At 38.7% G+C, this 19,363-nt stretch overlaps 1 protein-coding gene across 4 annotated transcripts in view; it reads left to right on the forward strand.

Moving 5' to 3' along the window:
* The window catches only part of rnf144b (ring finger 144B), a 41,891-nt gene extending 30,153 nt beyond the window's left edge, over nt 1-11,738 (forward strand). The window contains 2 exon segments of one of the 4 annotated variants that reach the window (NM_001113670.1): nt 6,661-6,750; nt 8,956-9,175. In NM_001113670.1, the coding sequence (NP_001107142.1) occupies nt 6,661-6,750; nt 8,956-9,099 (234 nt within the window). In that variant the 3' untranslated portion in view covers nt 9,100-9,175. 4 annotated transcript variants of the gene reach the window in all.
* Nucleotides 11,739-19,363: the final 7,625 nt, after the last annotated feature.

Here is a 19,363-nt window from a genome sequence, read left to right on the forward strand (position 1 = left end):
AAGGCAAAGAAGAATGTTGATGCCAGCATAGGAGCTGATTCTTGGCCTGCGTGTTTCCACAGGCCTAGAATTAGCCCCATGTGGCAGCAGCCTTACAGACCAGTAAGCAGGAATTGTAGCTGTACTCTTGCCCTTAAAGTCAATGCGCATTGCCATGAGTATGAGACATTTGCAATTTGTGTCTAAAAATGTAGCCATACTCAAGGAGATTCCAGTTTTATGTAATGAAAAGCAAATTTTTTAAAGATTACAACAGAATTCACAAGACTTGTTTCTTGACAATAATATGTCATTGTCTGTGTATAAATGTGTTTGGCACCTAAATGTTAATACATCAGTTTTAAGATGGCTGAATATTTCCCATGACCAAAAAGGGCTCTCACCTTCACGTCTATGTGTTTTGCTTCTATGTTAGTGAGAGTGGTGGATAGTGGTCAAAGTTACTGTTCGGCCAACTGAAATATGGCATCTGTAAAATGCTGTTTGTGATGTTGATTTTAATTTATGTGTATATTTATTTTATGCCAAAGCCAGCAGGCTGTGTTTTTCAGGTCTCTCTGACAGCAGCCTCTCTTAGCAGAAAAAATAATTCTTTAAATAGTAAATGGCAGCAATAATCCCTTCAACTATGTCCCCTGTAAGCTTACTGTCCTTAAAGGGTTAAGTTATTTGTTCTTCTGAAAGCAAACTCCAATGAGTCTGAGCCTGCTTGACTGTGGGATCATTAACTGTAGGTGCCTTCAGGCTCTAATTTTATTTTATGCAATAAATATCTTTGCAGGAAGCACACCCATATTGTAAAATACATATCATGAGGGTACAAGAAGACCACACATCAAATATTACTAACAGTCCCATTATGTTTTACCCATGCAACTACATCCCACCTATAGGATGAGATCTGTCGATCCAACACCTTCCTACAAAATCTCCCTTGTAGTTTAGCTCTAATTAGTTTACCCACATTTCTTCCTCTACTGTAAAAATTCCTGAGTCGTACAAAAATTACACATAGGCTGTGTGGGCAGAAACTTCTGTTTCTGTAGTTTAAACAAACCTTACTTAAAAAGCTTGTGTATATATATGTATGTATATGTATGTCTCTATATAAAACGATTTACGCGTTTCTTTGATTGTTACAGTATAATAATAGTACAAACAGGAGGCAAGCATTGCAATAAACAGAAACAGAAATGCACAGACACAAATATGTACGCAGTACGTGAGTAAGTGACAGGAGGGAGTTCCATAGAACTTGCAGTCTAAGCCTATATTTACAACTGAAAACACTGGCTTTTTTGTATTTTCATATCATGATTTCCTTTATATTAATTGGAGCCTGAGCATTCAAGCGGAGGTGTTAGGTGTTACATTATTTTAATGAATAGGCCTTGTGGTGAACATTCTCTCTGACTATTGTTTTCAATAACAAAATACATAGATATTTCCTATGTCTTGCACTAAACAGGGCAAAATGTGAAAAATGTAACAAGTCACATTTTACTTCTTGGCCCCAAAGAGCAAAGTCAAACAAACAAGCAGCCCACTCAGAAACCCTGTGTATAACGAGCTGTGCTTTATCAAAAAAGACAACATGTTGTAGCTGGGCGAAGGCAAGGTTATTATTTATACAGAAGGCTGCACAGTGGACTTCTAATTTGAAGGAAGTAGAATGTAACTTTAGTTTCATTTTTAAATTTTGTCCTGTACAAAGCAAAAAAAAAAAAAAAAGATATTAGGGCTGATTCACTAAGGTGCGTTAAAACGAGCGCTATTTATAGCATGCGTTAAAAATGTTATTTCGTCTAATTTTTTGCGTCTTAACGCACGTTTCACTAAAAGGATACTTGCGTTAATTTAGACGCGATGCTGTTTGCGTTAAGTTGTGAAGACTATTTTCATGCGGTATTTGACGCAACACGTGCTAATTAACGCAGCACGCACAAATTGTCTCCGTGTGCGAAAAAACGCACGCCATATTAGCCATACACGCTATTACTTTTGTAAAACTACTGTTCTGAAAATGACCATTTCCCTGCAAACTGGAGGCTACATCACTCTAGGGCCAACACAGACTTGAATAAATCACACTGCAAAGTCCATATTGTGTTGCCAAAAGCTCATTAACTGTACTTTTCTATAATTACCGCCTGCCCCAAGTAGGTGTTAATTTTCGCACAGACTAAAGCGATATTTAGCACGTCTAAGTGTTTGTGAATCATGCGTTAGTATTATTTCTGCGTGCTAATTAACGCAATGCGGTAAAATTAACGCATTCAGTTGAGCACTAAGTAACGCACGTGATATGCAACTTAACACATGCGATAATACATTAGCAAATCACGCGTTTTTTGCGCGTCGACTTTAACGCAAAACATGCGATAAGCGCTATCGCGCTTTAGTGAATCAACCCTATTGTGTGACATGGACAACGCAATTTCAGTGTTTTGCATGGGCAACAAAACTCCCCATGTGCCACAGAAACTATGTAGCTTCTTTGAGCAAAGGTGACTGTTCTGCAGTGTTTTTCTTCTTTCTCTCCCCCTCCCTTTCTAAAGTGTAGAACAGCCTACCAGCTTGTTCAAACAAACCTTATTGATTGCCTAATACCATGCATAGTTGGAAGAGCTTCAAGTTTCCACAAAATGCAAAACTAGAAATCCATGGTGCTTTTTTAACAAATCATATTTATATGTCAAATATTAGAAAAATATAAATATTGGCCAGACTGGGTAAAAGAAAGCAGAAGTCTAGGGTAGATTATCACCTCAGCACAGGGATTTTCTAAAAGGGTCTAAACCATTCAGTTTCTTGGAGAAAATAATGGCAGTCATCTCGCAACAGGTAAACATAGGCACACGTATTAAGAATCCTTACACTGTGATATTTTGCGATATGTTACCCAAGATGTCTGGTTATGTTGTGGGGAACCACCTTATTGTAATGATTTGAAACTACAACGAACAAACAAATTATTGCAAGCTGCAGGATATTTATGTTGTTCCATGAAAGGAACATTATGTAAACTAGAAAGGGAAGTTTGAGAACAAACTTCATGTTGGGTTGAAACACATGAAGTCACTGAATGGGCTCTGCCCACTTTCTCTAACCTTGGACCACAGTTATACAGTAAAAACCACTGTGCAAAGTTTGGGGACCCTGGTTTTAATAGTGTCTGAATGGCAGCAACTTAAATTTCCCCACTGAAAGTCAACGACATCTGATTGGCGGTTGGTGGCTCCACCCCCTTTTTCTAACCTGGAACTGCAGTTACCCAGTGACTAACTCTGCGAAGTTTAGGGACCCTAGGATTAATAGTTAAAGAACGGCAGCAATTAAAATTTAAACCAATAAAAAATGCGCTTTGGGTCCTACGGGAGAAAAGCGTTTTACAAATGTTTGTTGTTGTTGTTGTAAAAGTCAATAGGTGAATTGTGATTGGTTGTTGGTGGTTCCGCCCACTTTTTCTAACCTTGAGTCAAAGTCACCCAGTGACAAACAGGGGGCACCCTGGCATAAATAGTTTGAGAATGACAGCATTTTAAATTTAAACCAATAAAATTCAATGGATGAAATCTGATTGGCTGTTAGTGGCCCAAACTACTTTTCCTATTTTTGAACTGCAGTCCCCCAGTGACCAACTTTGCAAATTTTGGGGACTCAGGCATTCATTGTGAGGCTGACAGCATTATACACTTCACCATTGAAAATAAATAGGTGAAATGTTATTGGCTGTTGGTGGCTCCGCCCACTTTTTTAAAACTTTGAATGTCAAATACCCAGTGACTAACTCTGGAAACTTTAACAACCCTGGAATTAATATTTAAATAATGGCATCAGTTTAAATATAAACCAATGAAATCTAATGGGTGGAAATCGATTGGCTGTTGGTGGCTCCTCCCACTTGTTTGGGAACCCTGACATATATAGTGTGAGCAAAGCAACATTTTAAATATAAACCAAAAAAAATTCAATAGGTGAAGTCTGATTGGCTGTTGGTGGCTCCACCCACTTTTTAAAACCTAAAAATGCAGTTCCCTAGTGACCCTGGTGTTAATACTGTGAGAATGGCAGCAGGTTGAATTTCCCATTGAAAATCAATAGGTAAAAACTGATTGGCTGTTGTTGGCCCCACCCACTTTTTCTAACTCTGAACTGCAGTTACCAGGTGACTAGCTCTGCAAAGTTTGGAGACCTTAGTATTAATATTTAAAGAATGGCGGCAGTTTAAATTTAAACATATGAAGTCTATAGGTGATATCTAATTGGTTGTTGTTGTTGGCCCCACCCACTTTTCTAAACTTGGAACATAGTCACCTAGTGACAAACTGTGCAAAGTTTGGGGACCCTGACATTAAAAATGTGAGAATGGCAGCAGTTAATATTTTCCCACTGAAAACAATGAAAGAAATGTGATTGGCTTTTGGCGGCTTCGCCCACTTTTTCTAACCTTGAGTACAAAGTCACGCAGTGACTGACTGTGCAAAGTTTGCGAACTCTGGCATCAAACCAATAAAATTCAATAGGTGAAATCTGATTGGCTGTTGGTGGCCCCGCCCACTTTTCAAAACTAAAACTGTAGTCCTCTAGTGACCAACTGTGAAAAGTTTGGGGACCCTGGGGTTAATTCTGTGAGAATGGCAGCAGGTTGAATTTCCCCATTTAGAGTCAATAGGTAAAATCTGATTGGCTGTTGGTGGCTCCACCCACTTACAAAAATACAAAAAACCTTTAATGCGTAGTCACCCAGTGTCTGACTATGCAAAGTTTGGGAACCCTGGCAACAAACCAATAAAAATCAATAGGTGAAATCTGATTGGTTGTTGGTGGCTCCGCCCACTTTTCAAAACTAAAATTGCAGTCCCCTAGCGACCAACTGTGAAAAGTTTGGGGACCCTGGTGTTAATTCTGTGAGAATGGCAGCAGGTTGAATTTCCCCATTGAAAGTCAATAGGTAAACTCTGATTGGCTGTTGGTGACTCCACCCACTTTTTCTTACCTTGAAACACAGTTACCTGGTGCCTAACTCTGCAAAGTTTGGGGACTCCGGCGTTATTACTGTGAGAATGGCAGCAGGTTGGATTTCTGCCAAGTCAATAGATAAAATCTGATTGGCTGCTCACATCTCCGCCCACTTTTGGGCATCCAACAATCATCATATTTTCATTCAGGCTGAGCCCATGACGGTGTGATTCAAGTTTGGGGAGAGTAGCCTCAAAGCTGTAAGTTTGGCAGCAGTTTCAATTTCCCCATAAAAGTCAATGGGTACAATATAATTGGCTGCTGTTGGCCCCTCCCACTTTGCGGGGTTTTTTTTTTTTTAAAACCTGAATGCGTAGTCACCCAGTGACTGCAAAGTTTGGAAAATCTGGCATGAAACCAATAAAAATCAATAGATGAAATTTGATTGGCTGTTAGTGGCTCCGCCCACTTTTCAAAACTTAAACTGCAGTTCCCTAGTGACCAAGTGTAAAAAGTTTGGGGACCCCGACGTTATTACTGTTAGAATGGCAGCAGGTTGGATTTCCGCCAAATCAATAGGTAAAATCTGATTGGCGGTTCACAGCTCCGCCCACTTTTGGGCATCCAATAATCATCCTATTTTCATTCAGGCTGAGCCCATGACTGTGTGATTTAAGTTTGGGGAGTGTAGCCTCAAAGCTGTAAGCAGTTTCAATTTCCCCATTAAAGTCAATGATTAAAATTTGATTGGCTGTTTTTGGCCCCTCCCACTTTGGGGTCATCCAACAAATATTGCTGCTTCATTCGGGGTGACCCCATGATTATGTTATTCAAGTTTGGGGGCTGTAGCTTCAAAGCTGTAAGTGTGGCAGCAGTTTGAAAATCTTCCCTGTCAAAGTCAATGGGAAAATTGGGGGGTTCGGAGCGGCGCCACAAAAAGACGGGGGGCCGGATCACTTAGAAAAGCACAAGCAACCTGCTCCACTATAGGGCGAAGAAGTGTGGGGAGTTTGGGTGTTGTACCCCTAAAACTTTAGGAGGAGTAGCGTTTAGAAAATGGGGGGCGCTAAGAATAATAATAATAAGAAGAAGCGGAAGAATAAGCTAAAGTCGAAGAACAGTATGTTGGGGTTTTCAACCCAACATAATGAGAGAGCTGCCATTTGCTTTCCTTGGCAGTGATATTTATCAATGAATCATGTTCCTGACAACTAATAAATATTAACTGGACACAGTTGTTGTCATCTGTGGAAGCAGGGAAAGCAGTTTTTTAAATATAAATTATGTGGAGAAACCATGTTCTGTGCATAGAATAAGCCATGGACTCCTTCTTTACTGTAAAAGGCAACATAAATGGAGGATAAATTCTATGCATTATTTTCCCTCTTTTGAAGAGAGCATTTCTTTCTTTGTGACTTTGTAAATGTTCGTCTTGGTCATCTCTAAAAGGCGTTTTCCCCCTGTGGTTTAGGCAGTGTAAAAGAAGCCTTTTTTATATTTCATAGAATTTCCAATATATTCTGTCTGGCATCTCTTATGACTAGCTCTAATTTGCTTCTGATCGTGTTACTAGCTGCCATGTCCTAATTTAATTCAGAAACTCTGAGGGAAAGATTTGGTGTCTAGAAGCACATTATGTTCTTTAAATAATAAAGCAACTTCATTTATATATAACTAATTTTAAGTGCTTTGTTTCAGAATGATATTTTCCTTCGCCATTATGACAAAGGACCATGCAGAAATAAGCTGGGACATTCAAGAGCTTCTGTGATGTGGAACAGAACACAGGTAAGTCAGTTAAAACTGCCCTTGTTTCTGGTTGATCAGCCTTGCCTTTCAATTTTCTGCATTGGCATGCAACTAGAGAGTGCACTCAGGTAATTATTCAAGAAACTTCTAAACTACTTAACAAAGTTTTCTGTTTAAGCATACTGTGTACTTCTGAAGCTGTGCAGCACTGTGTTGCCTGTCCCTACAGGATGATCTCTGATGGTGTTAATATGATGCACTGCAGCCTATTAATATACTATATGGCCAAATAATGCCTTCTAAATTAATGGAATTGTGGATCTAAATTATCTAAACCACAGTCATCAATGTTTTTATAGGGAGTTGGGACATAAAATGAATACCACCAACTGTATCTGATTTTACTCTAGAAAAAGGGTTTTAAGCTGGCCATACACGTTAATGGAGAAGAAAAGGTAAAAACTAAGTAAGCTTTATCAGAAAGGTCTATGTAAATACAGCCATAAGCATGCATAAGAATGTATTTTCTTCTTTTGTGTACACATGTTCTTCAGTATTAGACTTCCTTCTCTCAGAGAAATCCTTCAGTGCACGCCTTCATCTCCCTTCTCCTGCTCCCCCTCCCATCTGAACTTTCTCCCCCTCCCAACTGTGCTGTGTAATCTGAGCTACCAGAAGCTAGAGATGCAGCATGGAAGTTACTGAGACCAAGCTAATATGGCAGCTTCTATCTTAAACAAACAGAGGGAGTTTCTAGGGCTGTTTACTTGGGTATGGTAAAGCTTTTTAGCAGAATAAATATAGCGTTCTAGCTTGCACTATTGTGGCTAATCTATTGGCAGTAAAATGCTTTTCCTTCTCCTTTTAAGACTTTTACAAGATATTTTAGTTTATCGTAGGACCAAGGTTATCCTGAAATGATCATTTAAAAGTACAATTGGCCGTCAATTAAAACAACCATTTCAAGCGATATCCTCTAGTTGAAGTAACGGAAACTGTGGGAAGCTAACTGCTTGGCCCCGCAAACAATTTCATTGCTATTGGTGAAAATTTTCAAACCTGCCGATCGATTTTCTGACCAATGAAAAATCGCTAGATGTGCAGTCGTTCGTGCCCACTAACTTTACAATAACTTGATGGATTTGTGGGATCGCACTGAAATTGGTTGTTAGGAGAGAAAAATCTTAATGTTTATGGCCACCTTTGTTACCTATAAAATCTAACCTGATGTTGTTACGTGAAAATCTTAAGCAATTGCATGATGCAGTTCTTGGTTACATCAAATTGACTTTCTTGTCATTTTTAGCAGGACCATTAAATTAAGAGAATAATTGTTGGTAGGCACAGTATTGCAATATTGTTAATGCAATACCAAACAGTTTTTACCATTTAGGTCTTAAAAGTCTAAAGGTAGCTATTCAGGTTGACATAGCTGGCAACTGGGTCCCTCCAAATTGAACTATTGGCCTGTGTTTTAGTGATGTGCGGGCAGGCCCGATACTTGTGGGACTTATGGGTCAAGCAGGTTTCGCGCTGACCTCAGCACATCACATGCAGGTAGCAGGCGGGTTCAGGCTCAGTTCTTACCCGCAACCTTATGCTGCTGGCAGCTCTCTTCCGGCTTCTCTAATTATAGGCACTCGGGTCTATAAATGGAGGGAGGGAGCTGGGTCGGGTAGGGTTTGGGTTGGGAGAGGGCAAGTTAGGGTCGGGTGTAAACCCATACATCACTACTGTGTATGGAGCCAGATAGCTACTGTGCAGGTTTAAAAATTCCACTGCAAATTATTGTTGGTGGGTCCCTGCTGTATGAACTGATCTTAGTCCCCCATTAGCCTGGTGTGGTCCAGCTCGTTGCCTGCAAAATTGGGTAAATTCACTCTTTTGGCGACCTTGCCAAATGAGCAGATCTCAAAGTGTATGGCCAGCTTAAGTCCCAACACTTTTTTTTGTTGTTGTCCATAAGGACAACCAAAAAGCTCAGAACTTTGTGACAGAAGAAAGGATCAAAAAGCTTAAATTACTGATTGCACTGAATGTTGTGGATGTTATGTGTGGGATATTATTTCAGCCTCTTGCATATATATGTAAGTGCTAGCGGGTAGGATGCTATTTTTACTCTGTAACCCTTGTCTGTTAAATTATTGTAAGACCCCTGTTTGTTGCAAATTAATGTAAAACGCTGTGTAACTTGCTGGTGCTACACAAATAAATGAAGATAACATTTTCTTCTATTTGTTGCAGGTTGTTGGGATCCTTGTGGGCTTGGGAATCCTTGCGGTTGTTACGTCTCCATTGTTGCTTCTGGCATCACCTTGCATTATCTGCTGTGTGTGTAAATCCTGTAAAGGAAAGAAGAAGAAAAATGGCCCACCACCCACAGCCTAGCATGATCTACTATTTGGAAATGCACCATGTTGCTTTTGGCTCGCATTCTTATGGATAAAGTTCCGATGCGCTCAAACACATTCCTGTATTTTATTCATTCACCTTTGGTTTTGTGCGAGGAATGGCTGGATAAATGTTTTAAGTAGGATTCTTGCCAGTTAAAGGATCCAGTCCACGTCTTGTATGAGTGTTCTATTATGAGACATTTATGATGGATGGGAATTTGCTCTTCAAAGAACCTATTGTGATAACCATGGATCTATGCAAATTTCCATAAACTCATCATGTAGAGAAATATACTTCTCATTTTTTGCTTAGAAGGTTTCATACTGCAGAACTGGAGGTTAGAGCCAAGGAAAACCCTTCCCCTTCCCCAAAATGTACAAGTGCACTTTGCACCTTAAGTTCCATCAATCAATTTGTATATAGAAAATTTTGTATTATTGTTGCAACTATGTTTCTGAGAAAAAAATCTTGGCGGCTTATCAGAGATATTGCCTTGTGAATACTGGTTCTTAACAACATATCAAATCAATATGTGGACGAGTTGTCCTGACAGATTTACTGTGATGATATCCTGAATGCACAGTTTAGTAGACCAAAGGGCTGTAGTTAGGAACTGCTGTGCTTTTGTTAGGTTATTGGCTCTTACACACAGGTGGTTTTTTGTGCATTTTAATGTGAGGCTTGAATGCAACTAAAGAAAAGGATTCTATTTTATTTTGCCTGCTTCTGCCCACTGGCATTCAGATCAAAATTTTTACCACTGTTGTTTTCATTGTGTGAGAATTAAGCTCATAATAATGTTCAAATTGAGAAATGCATGTTGAACTCATAAATTTGAACTTACTTGTTAAAAGTATAGTAAACACAATATATGCTTGTAGATGGATTCAACATATGTTTTAACAACCACACATTTAACACCCATATGTGTAAGAGCCTTTGCAGGTTGTGGCTTAAAGAGCAACTAAATTTAAAATAACCTTTTGATGTACTTAATAGTAATGATATCTTTCACATGGGTAAACAATGTAAGCAGTGCCAGGAAAATGTCTTCTTTAGATTTACTAGTTTGTTGCCTCTAGACTTTGGGGATGTCACACAATAATCCTTTCATAACAGGGATAGTACACCCCTCATTCAAAGTGAGTTCAATACACATTCCCTGTGCTGAGCATACTTCATACTTCATGAAAATGGCTTTTCTTGTTTGTTGAGATTGGCCAGTTCTAAGCAACTTTTCAGTTGCTCATCATTATTTATTTCAAATAGTTTTTGAATTATTTGCCTTCTTCTAACTTTTTGCAAAATGGGGTCACTAACCCCAGCAGCCAAAAAAACTATTGTTTTGCGAGACTACAATTTTATTGTTATTGTAACTTTTTACTACTTATTTTTCTATTCAGGTCCTCTCCTATTTATATAACAGTCTCTCATTCAAACCACTCCCTGGTTGCAAAGGTAATTGGGTCCCTAGCAACCAGATAGCTGCTGAAACACCAAACTCAAGAGCTTCTGAACAAAAATTGAAATAATTAAAATACTACAAATAATAAAATAAGACCAATTGCAAAGTGTCTCAGAATATTACTCTCTACATCATACTAAAAGTTAACGTAAAGTTGAACAACCCCTTTAAGAAATAACACAACAATAGCACGTTTGCAATTTAAATAATTTTCTTCTTTTCAGTTTGATGTTGGCAGTTTACACTGCTAATATAATGAATTTTCAACAGTGAGCAAAAGAAGCCAGTGGAGAAGCAGCAAGAGATATGTTCTTAATCAGTAACTTAACTTTTTGGTGCTGCTGGACACCAGTTTGTGATACTAGCAGTGTAATACTATATTAAAGTCAATTAAGTATATAATGCATTCATTTGTTTGAGTGTGTAGGATTCTTTTATAATGCCATCTCTGTCTGCTGCACAACTAAACAAAAAAAAGTAATTCAAAAACACAAAACTATTGAAGTTTATTTATAAATACTGGGCACATTTATACCTGGGCAGTAACCAATAGCAACAAATCAGTGATTAAAAGCAAGCTACCTGATTGGTTGCCCTTCATTACTGCCGAGGGCAAATTTGCACCTGTGTTTATAAATTACCCTCACCGTCCACAAAATACTAAAAGTTAATTTAATTTTTGGTCGAAACAGAAAGCCAGATTATTAAAGCTTTCTATACATGTTTAACTTAAAAGATTCTTCATTGGTATTCCTTTTGGTATTTTGTAACTAATGGGTTTTGTCTGTCTTGAGTAGGAACATTTTGTGTCAGAACACATTAAGCATTCTTCCTGTTGCTCTGCTTGTTTAACATTAATTAGATTCTGGCGAGTGGAACAGATGTCATGGTTTTTCCTTGTGTGAAAAAAACTACTATTTGTCAATATTAGAAAACAAAAAGGCTTTTACCGTTGATTTTTAAACAGTGACATTATACCAGTTCCTTTATGTTGGTCAAACTAAGGTGTGCATTGCTTTATAAGTAATTTGAAAGTTTGATGTCCCACTGTACAGTAACCTTGATTAGAATGGTTATTTTTTTAAGAAAATAAATGCATATTCCCACCCAAGCGTATGTACATAAATAATCATAACTGTAAATAAAGGAGCAGTGGTGGAGAATTATATATATAAATGTGTTCGTTTTTATTGTTTAAGAATCATTGTGTTAAACCTGTGTTGTACTAAAGTTCCTAAGAGTGTATTAATTACAGCCTGCCTATCAGCAGCTGGCATCCTAACAAGGCCATCGGGCCATGGTGCATTGGGGTTCAACACCAGGTAGGAGCGGAGCAAAGAGAAAGCAGTACAGGTATGGGACCTGTTATCCAGAATGCTTGGGACCTGGGGTTTTCTGGATATGGGATCTTTACGTAATTTGGATCTCCATAACTTAAGTCTGCTAAAAATAATTTAGGTACAAAATAAACCAAATAGGATTGTTTTGCCTCCAATAAGGATTAATTATATCTTAGTTGGGATCAAGCACAAGCTTCTGTTTTATTATTACAAAGAAATATGAAATTATTTTCAAAAATTAGAATTATTTGCATCTATGGGAGATGGCCTTTCCGTAATTCTGAACTTTCTGGATAACTGATTCCATACCTGTAAAGGGAATGGTGTATGTTTAGGGAGAAGGCAGAGGGCTGCTCCATGATTAGCATCCCAAAGATACAGATACAGGTACATTATGGGGGGCATTTACTAATGCTTAATTATTCTGGTTCTGGTCTTTTGATGCCAAAGCCCAATTTGTCATGGAAAAAAAAACCCACTGATTTTGTTGCGATTTATTATGCAACAAATCCGAATTGAAAATATGCTATCTATAAGACCTGTGGAGATCACGTAGAAGTCAAAGGCAGATGTCCCTTTTACAACTGGAAGATCTTTAGTTGTGGTTTCCAAAACATAAAAAAAACTACACAAATCCAAATGTTGATAAATGGGCCTGTGTGTCATTGCATTTCACTGTGTTTAAAAACAAAAACTTACTGTTCTGGAAACTTTTCTACCTTGGAAGGGTGTCCTGCATTTATCAGGAGGATAGCTGGTTATGGCAGCTGCAAATGATAAATAAAATATAGAATTAACATCAGACTGTAGATACAAGTTTTAACATGCCAGATCATCTTTTAAAATTCTTAATGCTTCACATTTTCTTTGTGACACCTTTGGATATTGCAATTATTAGCTAAGATGTCAGCTTTGTCTGTAGGAGCTAGACATTCCCTATGGTTGATATCATCAAACGCTGACCCAACCGCCAACAACTCCCTTTTTGGCCCAAACCAGACAAATAAAGAAAATTATAGGAGGTAAAAGAAACTTCCTCCCACATATAAAAGATCCATGCTCAACTCAAGGCAATGCTCCTCTCCTTGTGCCAATATCCCCTGAAAAAAGTCAGATTAATCTACTCAAATGTTCCATGTCCTCAAAAAAGATGGGTCACTCAGGCTTTGCTTTTTGCTCATAATCGCCTCAGGTTTCCATTTCAACAAAGCAATTGGTCTCCCATCATTCTTTCTTAAAGAGATACTGACATCAGAAATAATCATAACTATATATAATTATAACACTGTGTTTGCATGCTATTAATTATTTTGCCATAAACGTATTTGTCCAATACTTTTATATTTCCTATCTTATCCCCCATGTTCCTCTATGAGGGAGGGGGCTGTCATTTGTGCAGCATTACTCCATTAGCAATAGAAGCTATAACTCGCAGGTTGAAAAGGGACAGTCAGGTTGGCAAAACAGTCAGGTTTAGGAAATTCGATTAACAATTATATATAGATGCAACCCTATCAGCAGTGAGGACCAAGCATTTGTGTTTTTGCTGCGCTACCACCATTGTGATAACATGGGTGTGGTTTGAAGTAGGAGAGGTTTAAAAAGGGAGAGTGGTCAAAACTAGCTTACATTAGCGGCCCTCCACTAAGCATGCAAGAGCCGTAGTATCTTTAATTACCATACAAAGCATCTTCCAGTTCTGTTCATACAACAAGAACCACAAAGTATCTTGTGGGTACAATATACGAATGCCGCCACAGAACAACTATGTAAAGCAGCCACCTTATTGTCTACCTTTATTATTACCTTTGGAAGAAATGTGATATGTCAATTGTCACATGACCTATGGTCTGCGAGTCAAATTAGTACATATAGACTTTAGTTCTTCGCTCTTTCTATTGTTCCTCCATGTGATAACTAAAGCTGGCCATACATGTACTGATAAAAAGATACAAAACTTAGTTTTAGACGATTTAAGGACCTGATAATTGTGCCGATAATTTTCATACTATGGCGGTCGTTAGAAAATTTCAGCCACATAACAATAAAACCTTCACATGTATTGTGTAGCTGATATCCTTGGGGGACCTACAATGGAAGTCACTTTTGTACGATTGCTGTCTGCCAACTATTTCATGTTCGGAACATCCTCTGATTGAAATTGTAGGCTAAAGCATAAATAACAGTCTGAATGTTCGTCAGAAGAAAACTAAAATCTGAACATGTATGGCCCCATATTTATTGCCTGGGGAAGTATCAAGAAAAGGGGATTCAATTCCATGCACTGATAAATACGTTTCATGTATTGGCAATACAGGGAGTTCCCAAACTTCGTGTGTAGGGAGAGCCTTTTTTTATGCTACCATCCTGCTTCCTAGAGCTGAGTGTGTATTTACCCTTTTGTACCCTGTACTACCAATATGGGACTTCGGGAAATGGATATATTAGTTAGAATCACCAAATCAACAAACTCTTTTCCTGCCTGAAAACATGCATTAAATTGGTACGTCACTGCAGTACTATTAAAAGAAATGTACACATGGTCCATTCCATCCCACACATTCGATTGGGTTGAGGTAAGGACTCTGTGCAGGCCAATCCAATCCTTCCATTTATTTCCACTCCATTTTCAGTATGCGTAGAGACCTTACTTTGTGTGTATAGCTATATTAATCATGAAACAAACAATTGCTACAAAATAGAAAGTAGGAAATTGTCATGAATGTTATTGTAAAATGCAGTGTTAAGGGGTTGATTTTGCTTGAAATAGGGACCCTAGACAAACCATGAAAAAGAGCCTTAACCATTATTCTTCCTTTACTAATCTTTACAGTCAGTGTTATTTGTTCACATGGATTCCCTTGTTATGTGTCATCCACCAGATGGTGCAACAAAATTCATTACAATTCATCAGGGAAAGCAACTCCTCAGCTTTAGTCAGCAGCAGCAACCTTTACACCACCCCAGCTACTTGTTGGATGTTGGCATTGTGCATGGTGATGATGGTGATGCAGGCTGGTGTGCTAATGTGGTGAATTCAATTCTATGATGTGGCTAGTTTGCCATTATGCTAAGGGAAGAAGCAATCTTACACAGCATTCACACCTCTGTGAGTTTCAGGTGTCACCTCTCTGAAGAGATAAGGCGGCCATACATGGGCCAATTATAGCTGCCAATATCGGTCCCTTAGTCCAATGGGCAGCTTATCGGCCCATGTAGGGGCAGCAACGAGGGGCCTGCCCGACCGATATCTGGCCGGAAATCGACCAGATATCGATCAGGCAGTTTAGAAAATGTGCTCATTAGCGCCACTATAATTCAATCGTTTGGCCACAGGACTGAATTAGCCTACAATTGCCCACCCGTTGGTGGGGATATTGGGAGAAGATCCGCTCGCTTGGTGACCTAGCCAAGCGAGCGGATCTTAAAGTGTATGGCCACCTTTACAAAGTGCCATTGTGATTGGATTAGTGGAAGAGTTCATATGCTGAGGACTTCCCATACCAGTCAGTTGTACTGAAGAAGCTGCTCGGATGAGTAGTGACATCTTCAATGATTACTTAACAAGTCCAGTTGCTTTAGATACATACACTCATACAGACGTCATATCCATATCCAGCTGCAAATCTTTTAGGTGTATGTATATTTATATATATATCTATAAATATATACACACCAATGCATAGATTGCAATCACGTGTTTTAAAGGGGTTGTTCACCTTAAAATGACTGTGATGTAAGGGTGATATTCTGAGACAATTTGCAATTAGTTGTAACTCTTTCTTGGCACTTGTTTAAACAGGAAATTTGGTCCCCTTTGCAGATAGTAAAAGGTACTGAGAACTGGGATTTTAGCGCAGTGCCTACACCTAGTGGACACTGAGGAGCACACCTCAAGGGGATTTCCACTGGGAAATAATCACACACAGTTTGCAGCAAATTTCAACTTTATATAATGGTGTGAAAATAAAATAATTATAACATGCAACAGTATTAAACCCTGCTTTGGGAAACCTGTGTGGTTTTAGCCACTACTGGTTCAGTCTCTCTAAGGACATAGGTCCACGCTCCACTCCTGGAGGAAATACCCTTTCCCAAGTTCAGTCCTGGCAAAGTCCCTTCCCCAGAGCACTTTAGAGCGCTACCTGCCCCTACCTCTCCCTTTGGAATAGGCAGTTGCTCCCACGTAGCAGGCACTCGAGAAACAGCTGTCCTCACACAGGTCACACACACGGAGACTCTATACCTTTCCCTCAGATGGATCACTCACTCCATAGCTGGGCTGGATGATGTCACAGACTGAGAAACAGGGGACAGAGTTATCTGATCCCCTACATAGTCTTCATTTTTTGTTTGTGGCTTTAAAATTATTTTGCTTCTTGTTCAGCTCTTCAATCTAAATTACCCTAGCAACCCTAGAAAATGAATAGGAGAAGGCCTGAAAGATCATTAATACAAAGCTGCTATCTTTTTTTGGCTGCTGGGGTGCCCCTATTTAAAAGCTGAAAAGAGTCATAAGAAGAAGGCAAACAAATTAAAAACTATACAAAATAAAAACATGAAGACCAATTGGAAGGTGGAAACAACTATTTAATTAAATGCAGATAATGTAGCTTCGTTTTCATTTATAAAGAATATAAAAACAAACAATTCTGCACTGAATAGATTAATGGGACTGTTTGAATGGAACTTGTTTAACAGAGCAGTTACAGGATATATTATAGTGCCGGTTACCTGTGAGCACATCCTGCTTCCCTAGTTACCTGGCAAGATAGACTAAAGTCCAGAGAGGAGTGAATGAAAAGAATAAACAAGACAAAGCAAATCATTGCAATTATAACATACTGACTGAAACAAATGAAAGGAAAACCATTTGGCAGCATCATATATAAATAAGATTATATAGAACGGTATATGAAATGGTTGGGAGGTGCATTTAGAGGGTCTGTAGCCTGGAAATCCTTGTAATGGAAATCTCACAATTATTGCACAGATGAATAATATGTATTTTCTACTTTAGCCAAGAACATTTATTTTGAGATCGGAAGCTTGTCTACGATTCAACCATGACTGCAGTTTTAGCATAGAAAAGCTGAAAGGCACAATTTATGTGTAGATATACATACACACATCAAAGAAAATAATTCCACCATGAAAATCTGAACATAACAAAACAGCCTGATATAAAAGTATTTATAAATGTATGTTCTATACATGCAGGATTTACATTTCTGTATTTAAATATGTATTGCCACCTCAGATACCATGTAACTTAGAAATTCCAGTCATGGAATGTGAGAAAATGTTCTTGTCAACACTTAGAATTATTTACTGCCATTAATGGCTTTCACATGCTGGAGCTTTTACAAATATGTGCTGATTCATGGCACAGTTACAGTGTATAGTGACATCTAGTGAGTATTTAAGGGTAGCATAGTTTCTGCATTCAACACTGCGCCATTGAAAGCATAGTGAATAAAAGAGTTTAAAATACTATGAAATTTCAATTTTTTCAGCAGTTTTGAAAGTTTTTCGGCCAACTGAGGGGGGGGGGGGGACCAGTCTCTACTGTAACTGGGGCTTGTTTATGTGCTGATTGCTGAAAGCAGAACCAATTAAAGCACAGTGTGATATCAAAAGTTTGTGAAAGCATGGTTAAAGGGATTCTGTTCCAGAATGGAACAGAATCCTGCATTGAAATCCATTTTTTATTTTTTTTATATTTAATTTGAAATTATTATATAGTAATATATAATTCTATTATATATAAATTATATTATTATTATTTATTATTAACATTTATTTATAATGTGCCAACATATTCCGCAGCGCTGAACAATAAGTGGGTTTTATACATTGGACATACAGAGTAACATATAAAGCAATCAATAACCGATACAAGAGGTGAAGAGGGCCCTGCCCAAAAGAGCTTACAATCTACAAGGAGAAAGGGTTGAGACACAAGGTGTGGGAATGGGCATGACCAGAGTTGTGAGAGGTGCGGCACAGGGTATTGCTAAACTAGATTAGGGTAAGCCTCTCTAAATAAATGTGTTTTTAGAGATCTCTTGAAGGCAGAGAGATTGGGAGAAAGTCTGATAAATTGTGGGAGCAAATTCCAGAGAAGGGGGTAGCCCTTGCAAAGTCTTGAATGCGAGTGTGTGAGGAGGGAATGAGAGAGAAGTTGAGGAGCAGGTCAGTAGAGGAGCGTAACAAGTGGGTTGGATGGTATCTAGAGATGATATCTAGTATAAATAAATTTAAAGCAACTGGACTTGTTTGGTAATCATTGAAGACGTTTCACTACTCATCCGAGCAGCTTCTTCAGTTCAACTGACTGGTATGGGAAGTCCTCAGCATATATACTCTTCCACTAATCCAATCACAATGGCACTATGTAACTCTTCAGAAAGGTGACATCTGAAACTCACAGAGGTGTGAATGCTGTGGATTTACTTTGAAAGGATTACCAAAGTATCATGCAACTCTTCAAATAGGTGTTACTTGTTAGAGTTGCATGAATGGATATATGAAGAGTTCTGAAACTGCCGGGGTACAGATGTTAGAACATACTAAATAAATATAAATAAATATACCATGACCTGGATGAATGAAAATCTTCATAGGGGGAGAGGGGACAGTCTTTGGAGGGGAAGGCCAATTAACAGGGAGTTACAGTAGTCCAGGCGAGATATTATAAGAGAGTGAATAAGAATTTTGGCAGCATCTTTTGTAATAAATGATCGTATTTTGGAAATATTTCTTAGGTGAAAGTGACATGATTTGGTAAGTGATTGGATATGAGGAGTGAAGGACAGGGCACAATCAAGGATAACCCCAAGGCACCGGGCCTGGGAATATGGGGTGATGGTAGAATTGTTAACCGTGATAGATACCTCAGGAACAATGTGAGCGTTGGATGGGGGAAAGAGAACCAATTCAGTCTTAGAGAGGTTTAATTTGAGGTAACGTTGGGACATCCAAGTGGAGATAGCGGACAGGCAGGAAGAGACGCGAGTTAGAAGCTCTGGGGTGAGATCAGGAGAGGAAAGATAGAATGAGTATCGTCAGCATAGAGGTGGTACTGAAAGCCAAAAGAATTGATTAATTTGCCAATTGAGGAGGTATAGAGAGAAAATAGTAAGGGGCCCAGGACAGGGGGACCCCGACAGAAAGAGGCAAGGGAGAAGATGATTCCCCATTGTAAGAGACACTGAGGGATCAATCTGAGAGATAAGATGAAAACCAGGATAAGGCAGTGTCACAAAGGCCAAGAGAGTGGAGAGTCTAGAGGAGAAGAGGGTGATCCACAGTGTCAAAAGCAGCAGAGAGATCGAGAAGTATTAGTAGCGAGTAGTGTTTTTTGGCTTTAGCTGATAGGAGGTCATTTGTTAGTCGGGTTAGAGCAGTTTCTGTGGAGTGTTGTTGTCTAAAACCAGATTGTAGGGGATCC

Source organism: Xenopus tropicalis, chromosome 6 (genome assembly GCF_000004195.4).
Source record: "Xenopus tropicalis strain Nigerian chromosome 6, UCB_Xtro_10.0, whole genome shotgun sequence".
NCBI classification, from domain to species: domain Eukaryota; kingdom Metazoa; phylum Chordata; class Amphibia; order Anura; family Pipidae; genus Xenopus; species Xenopus tropicalis.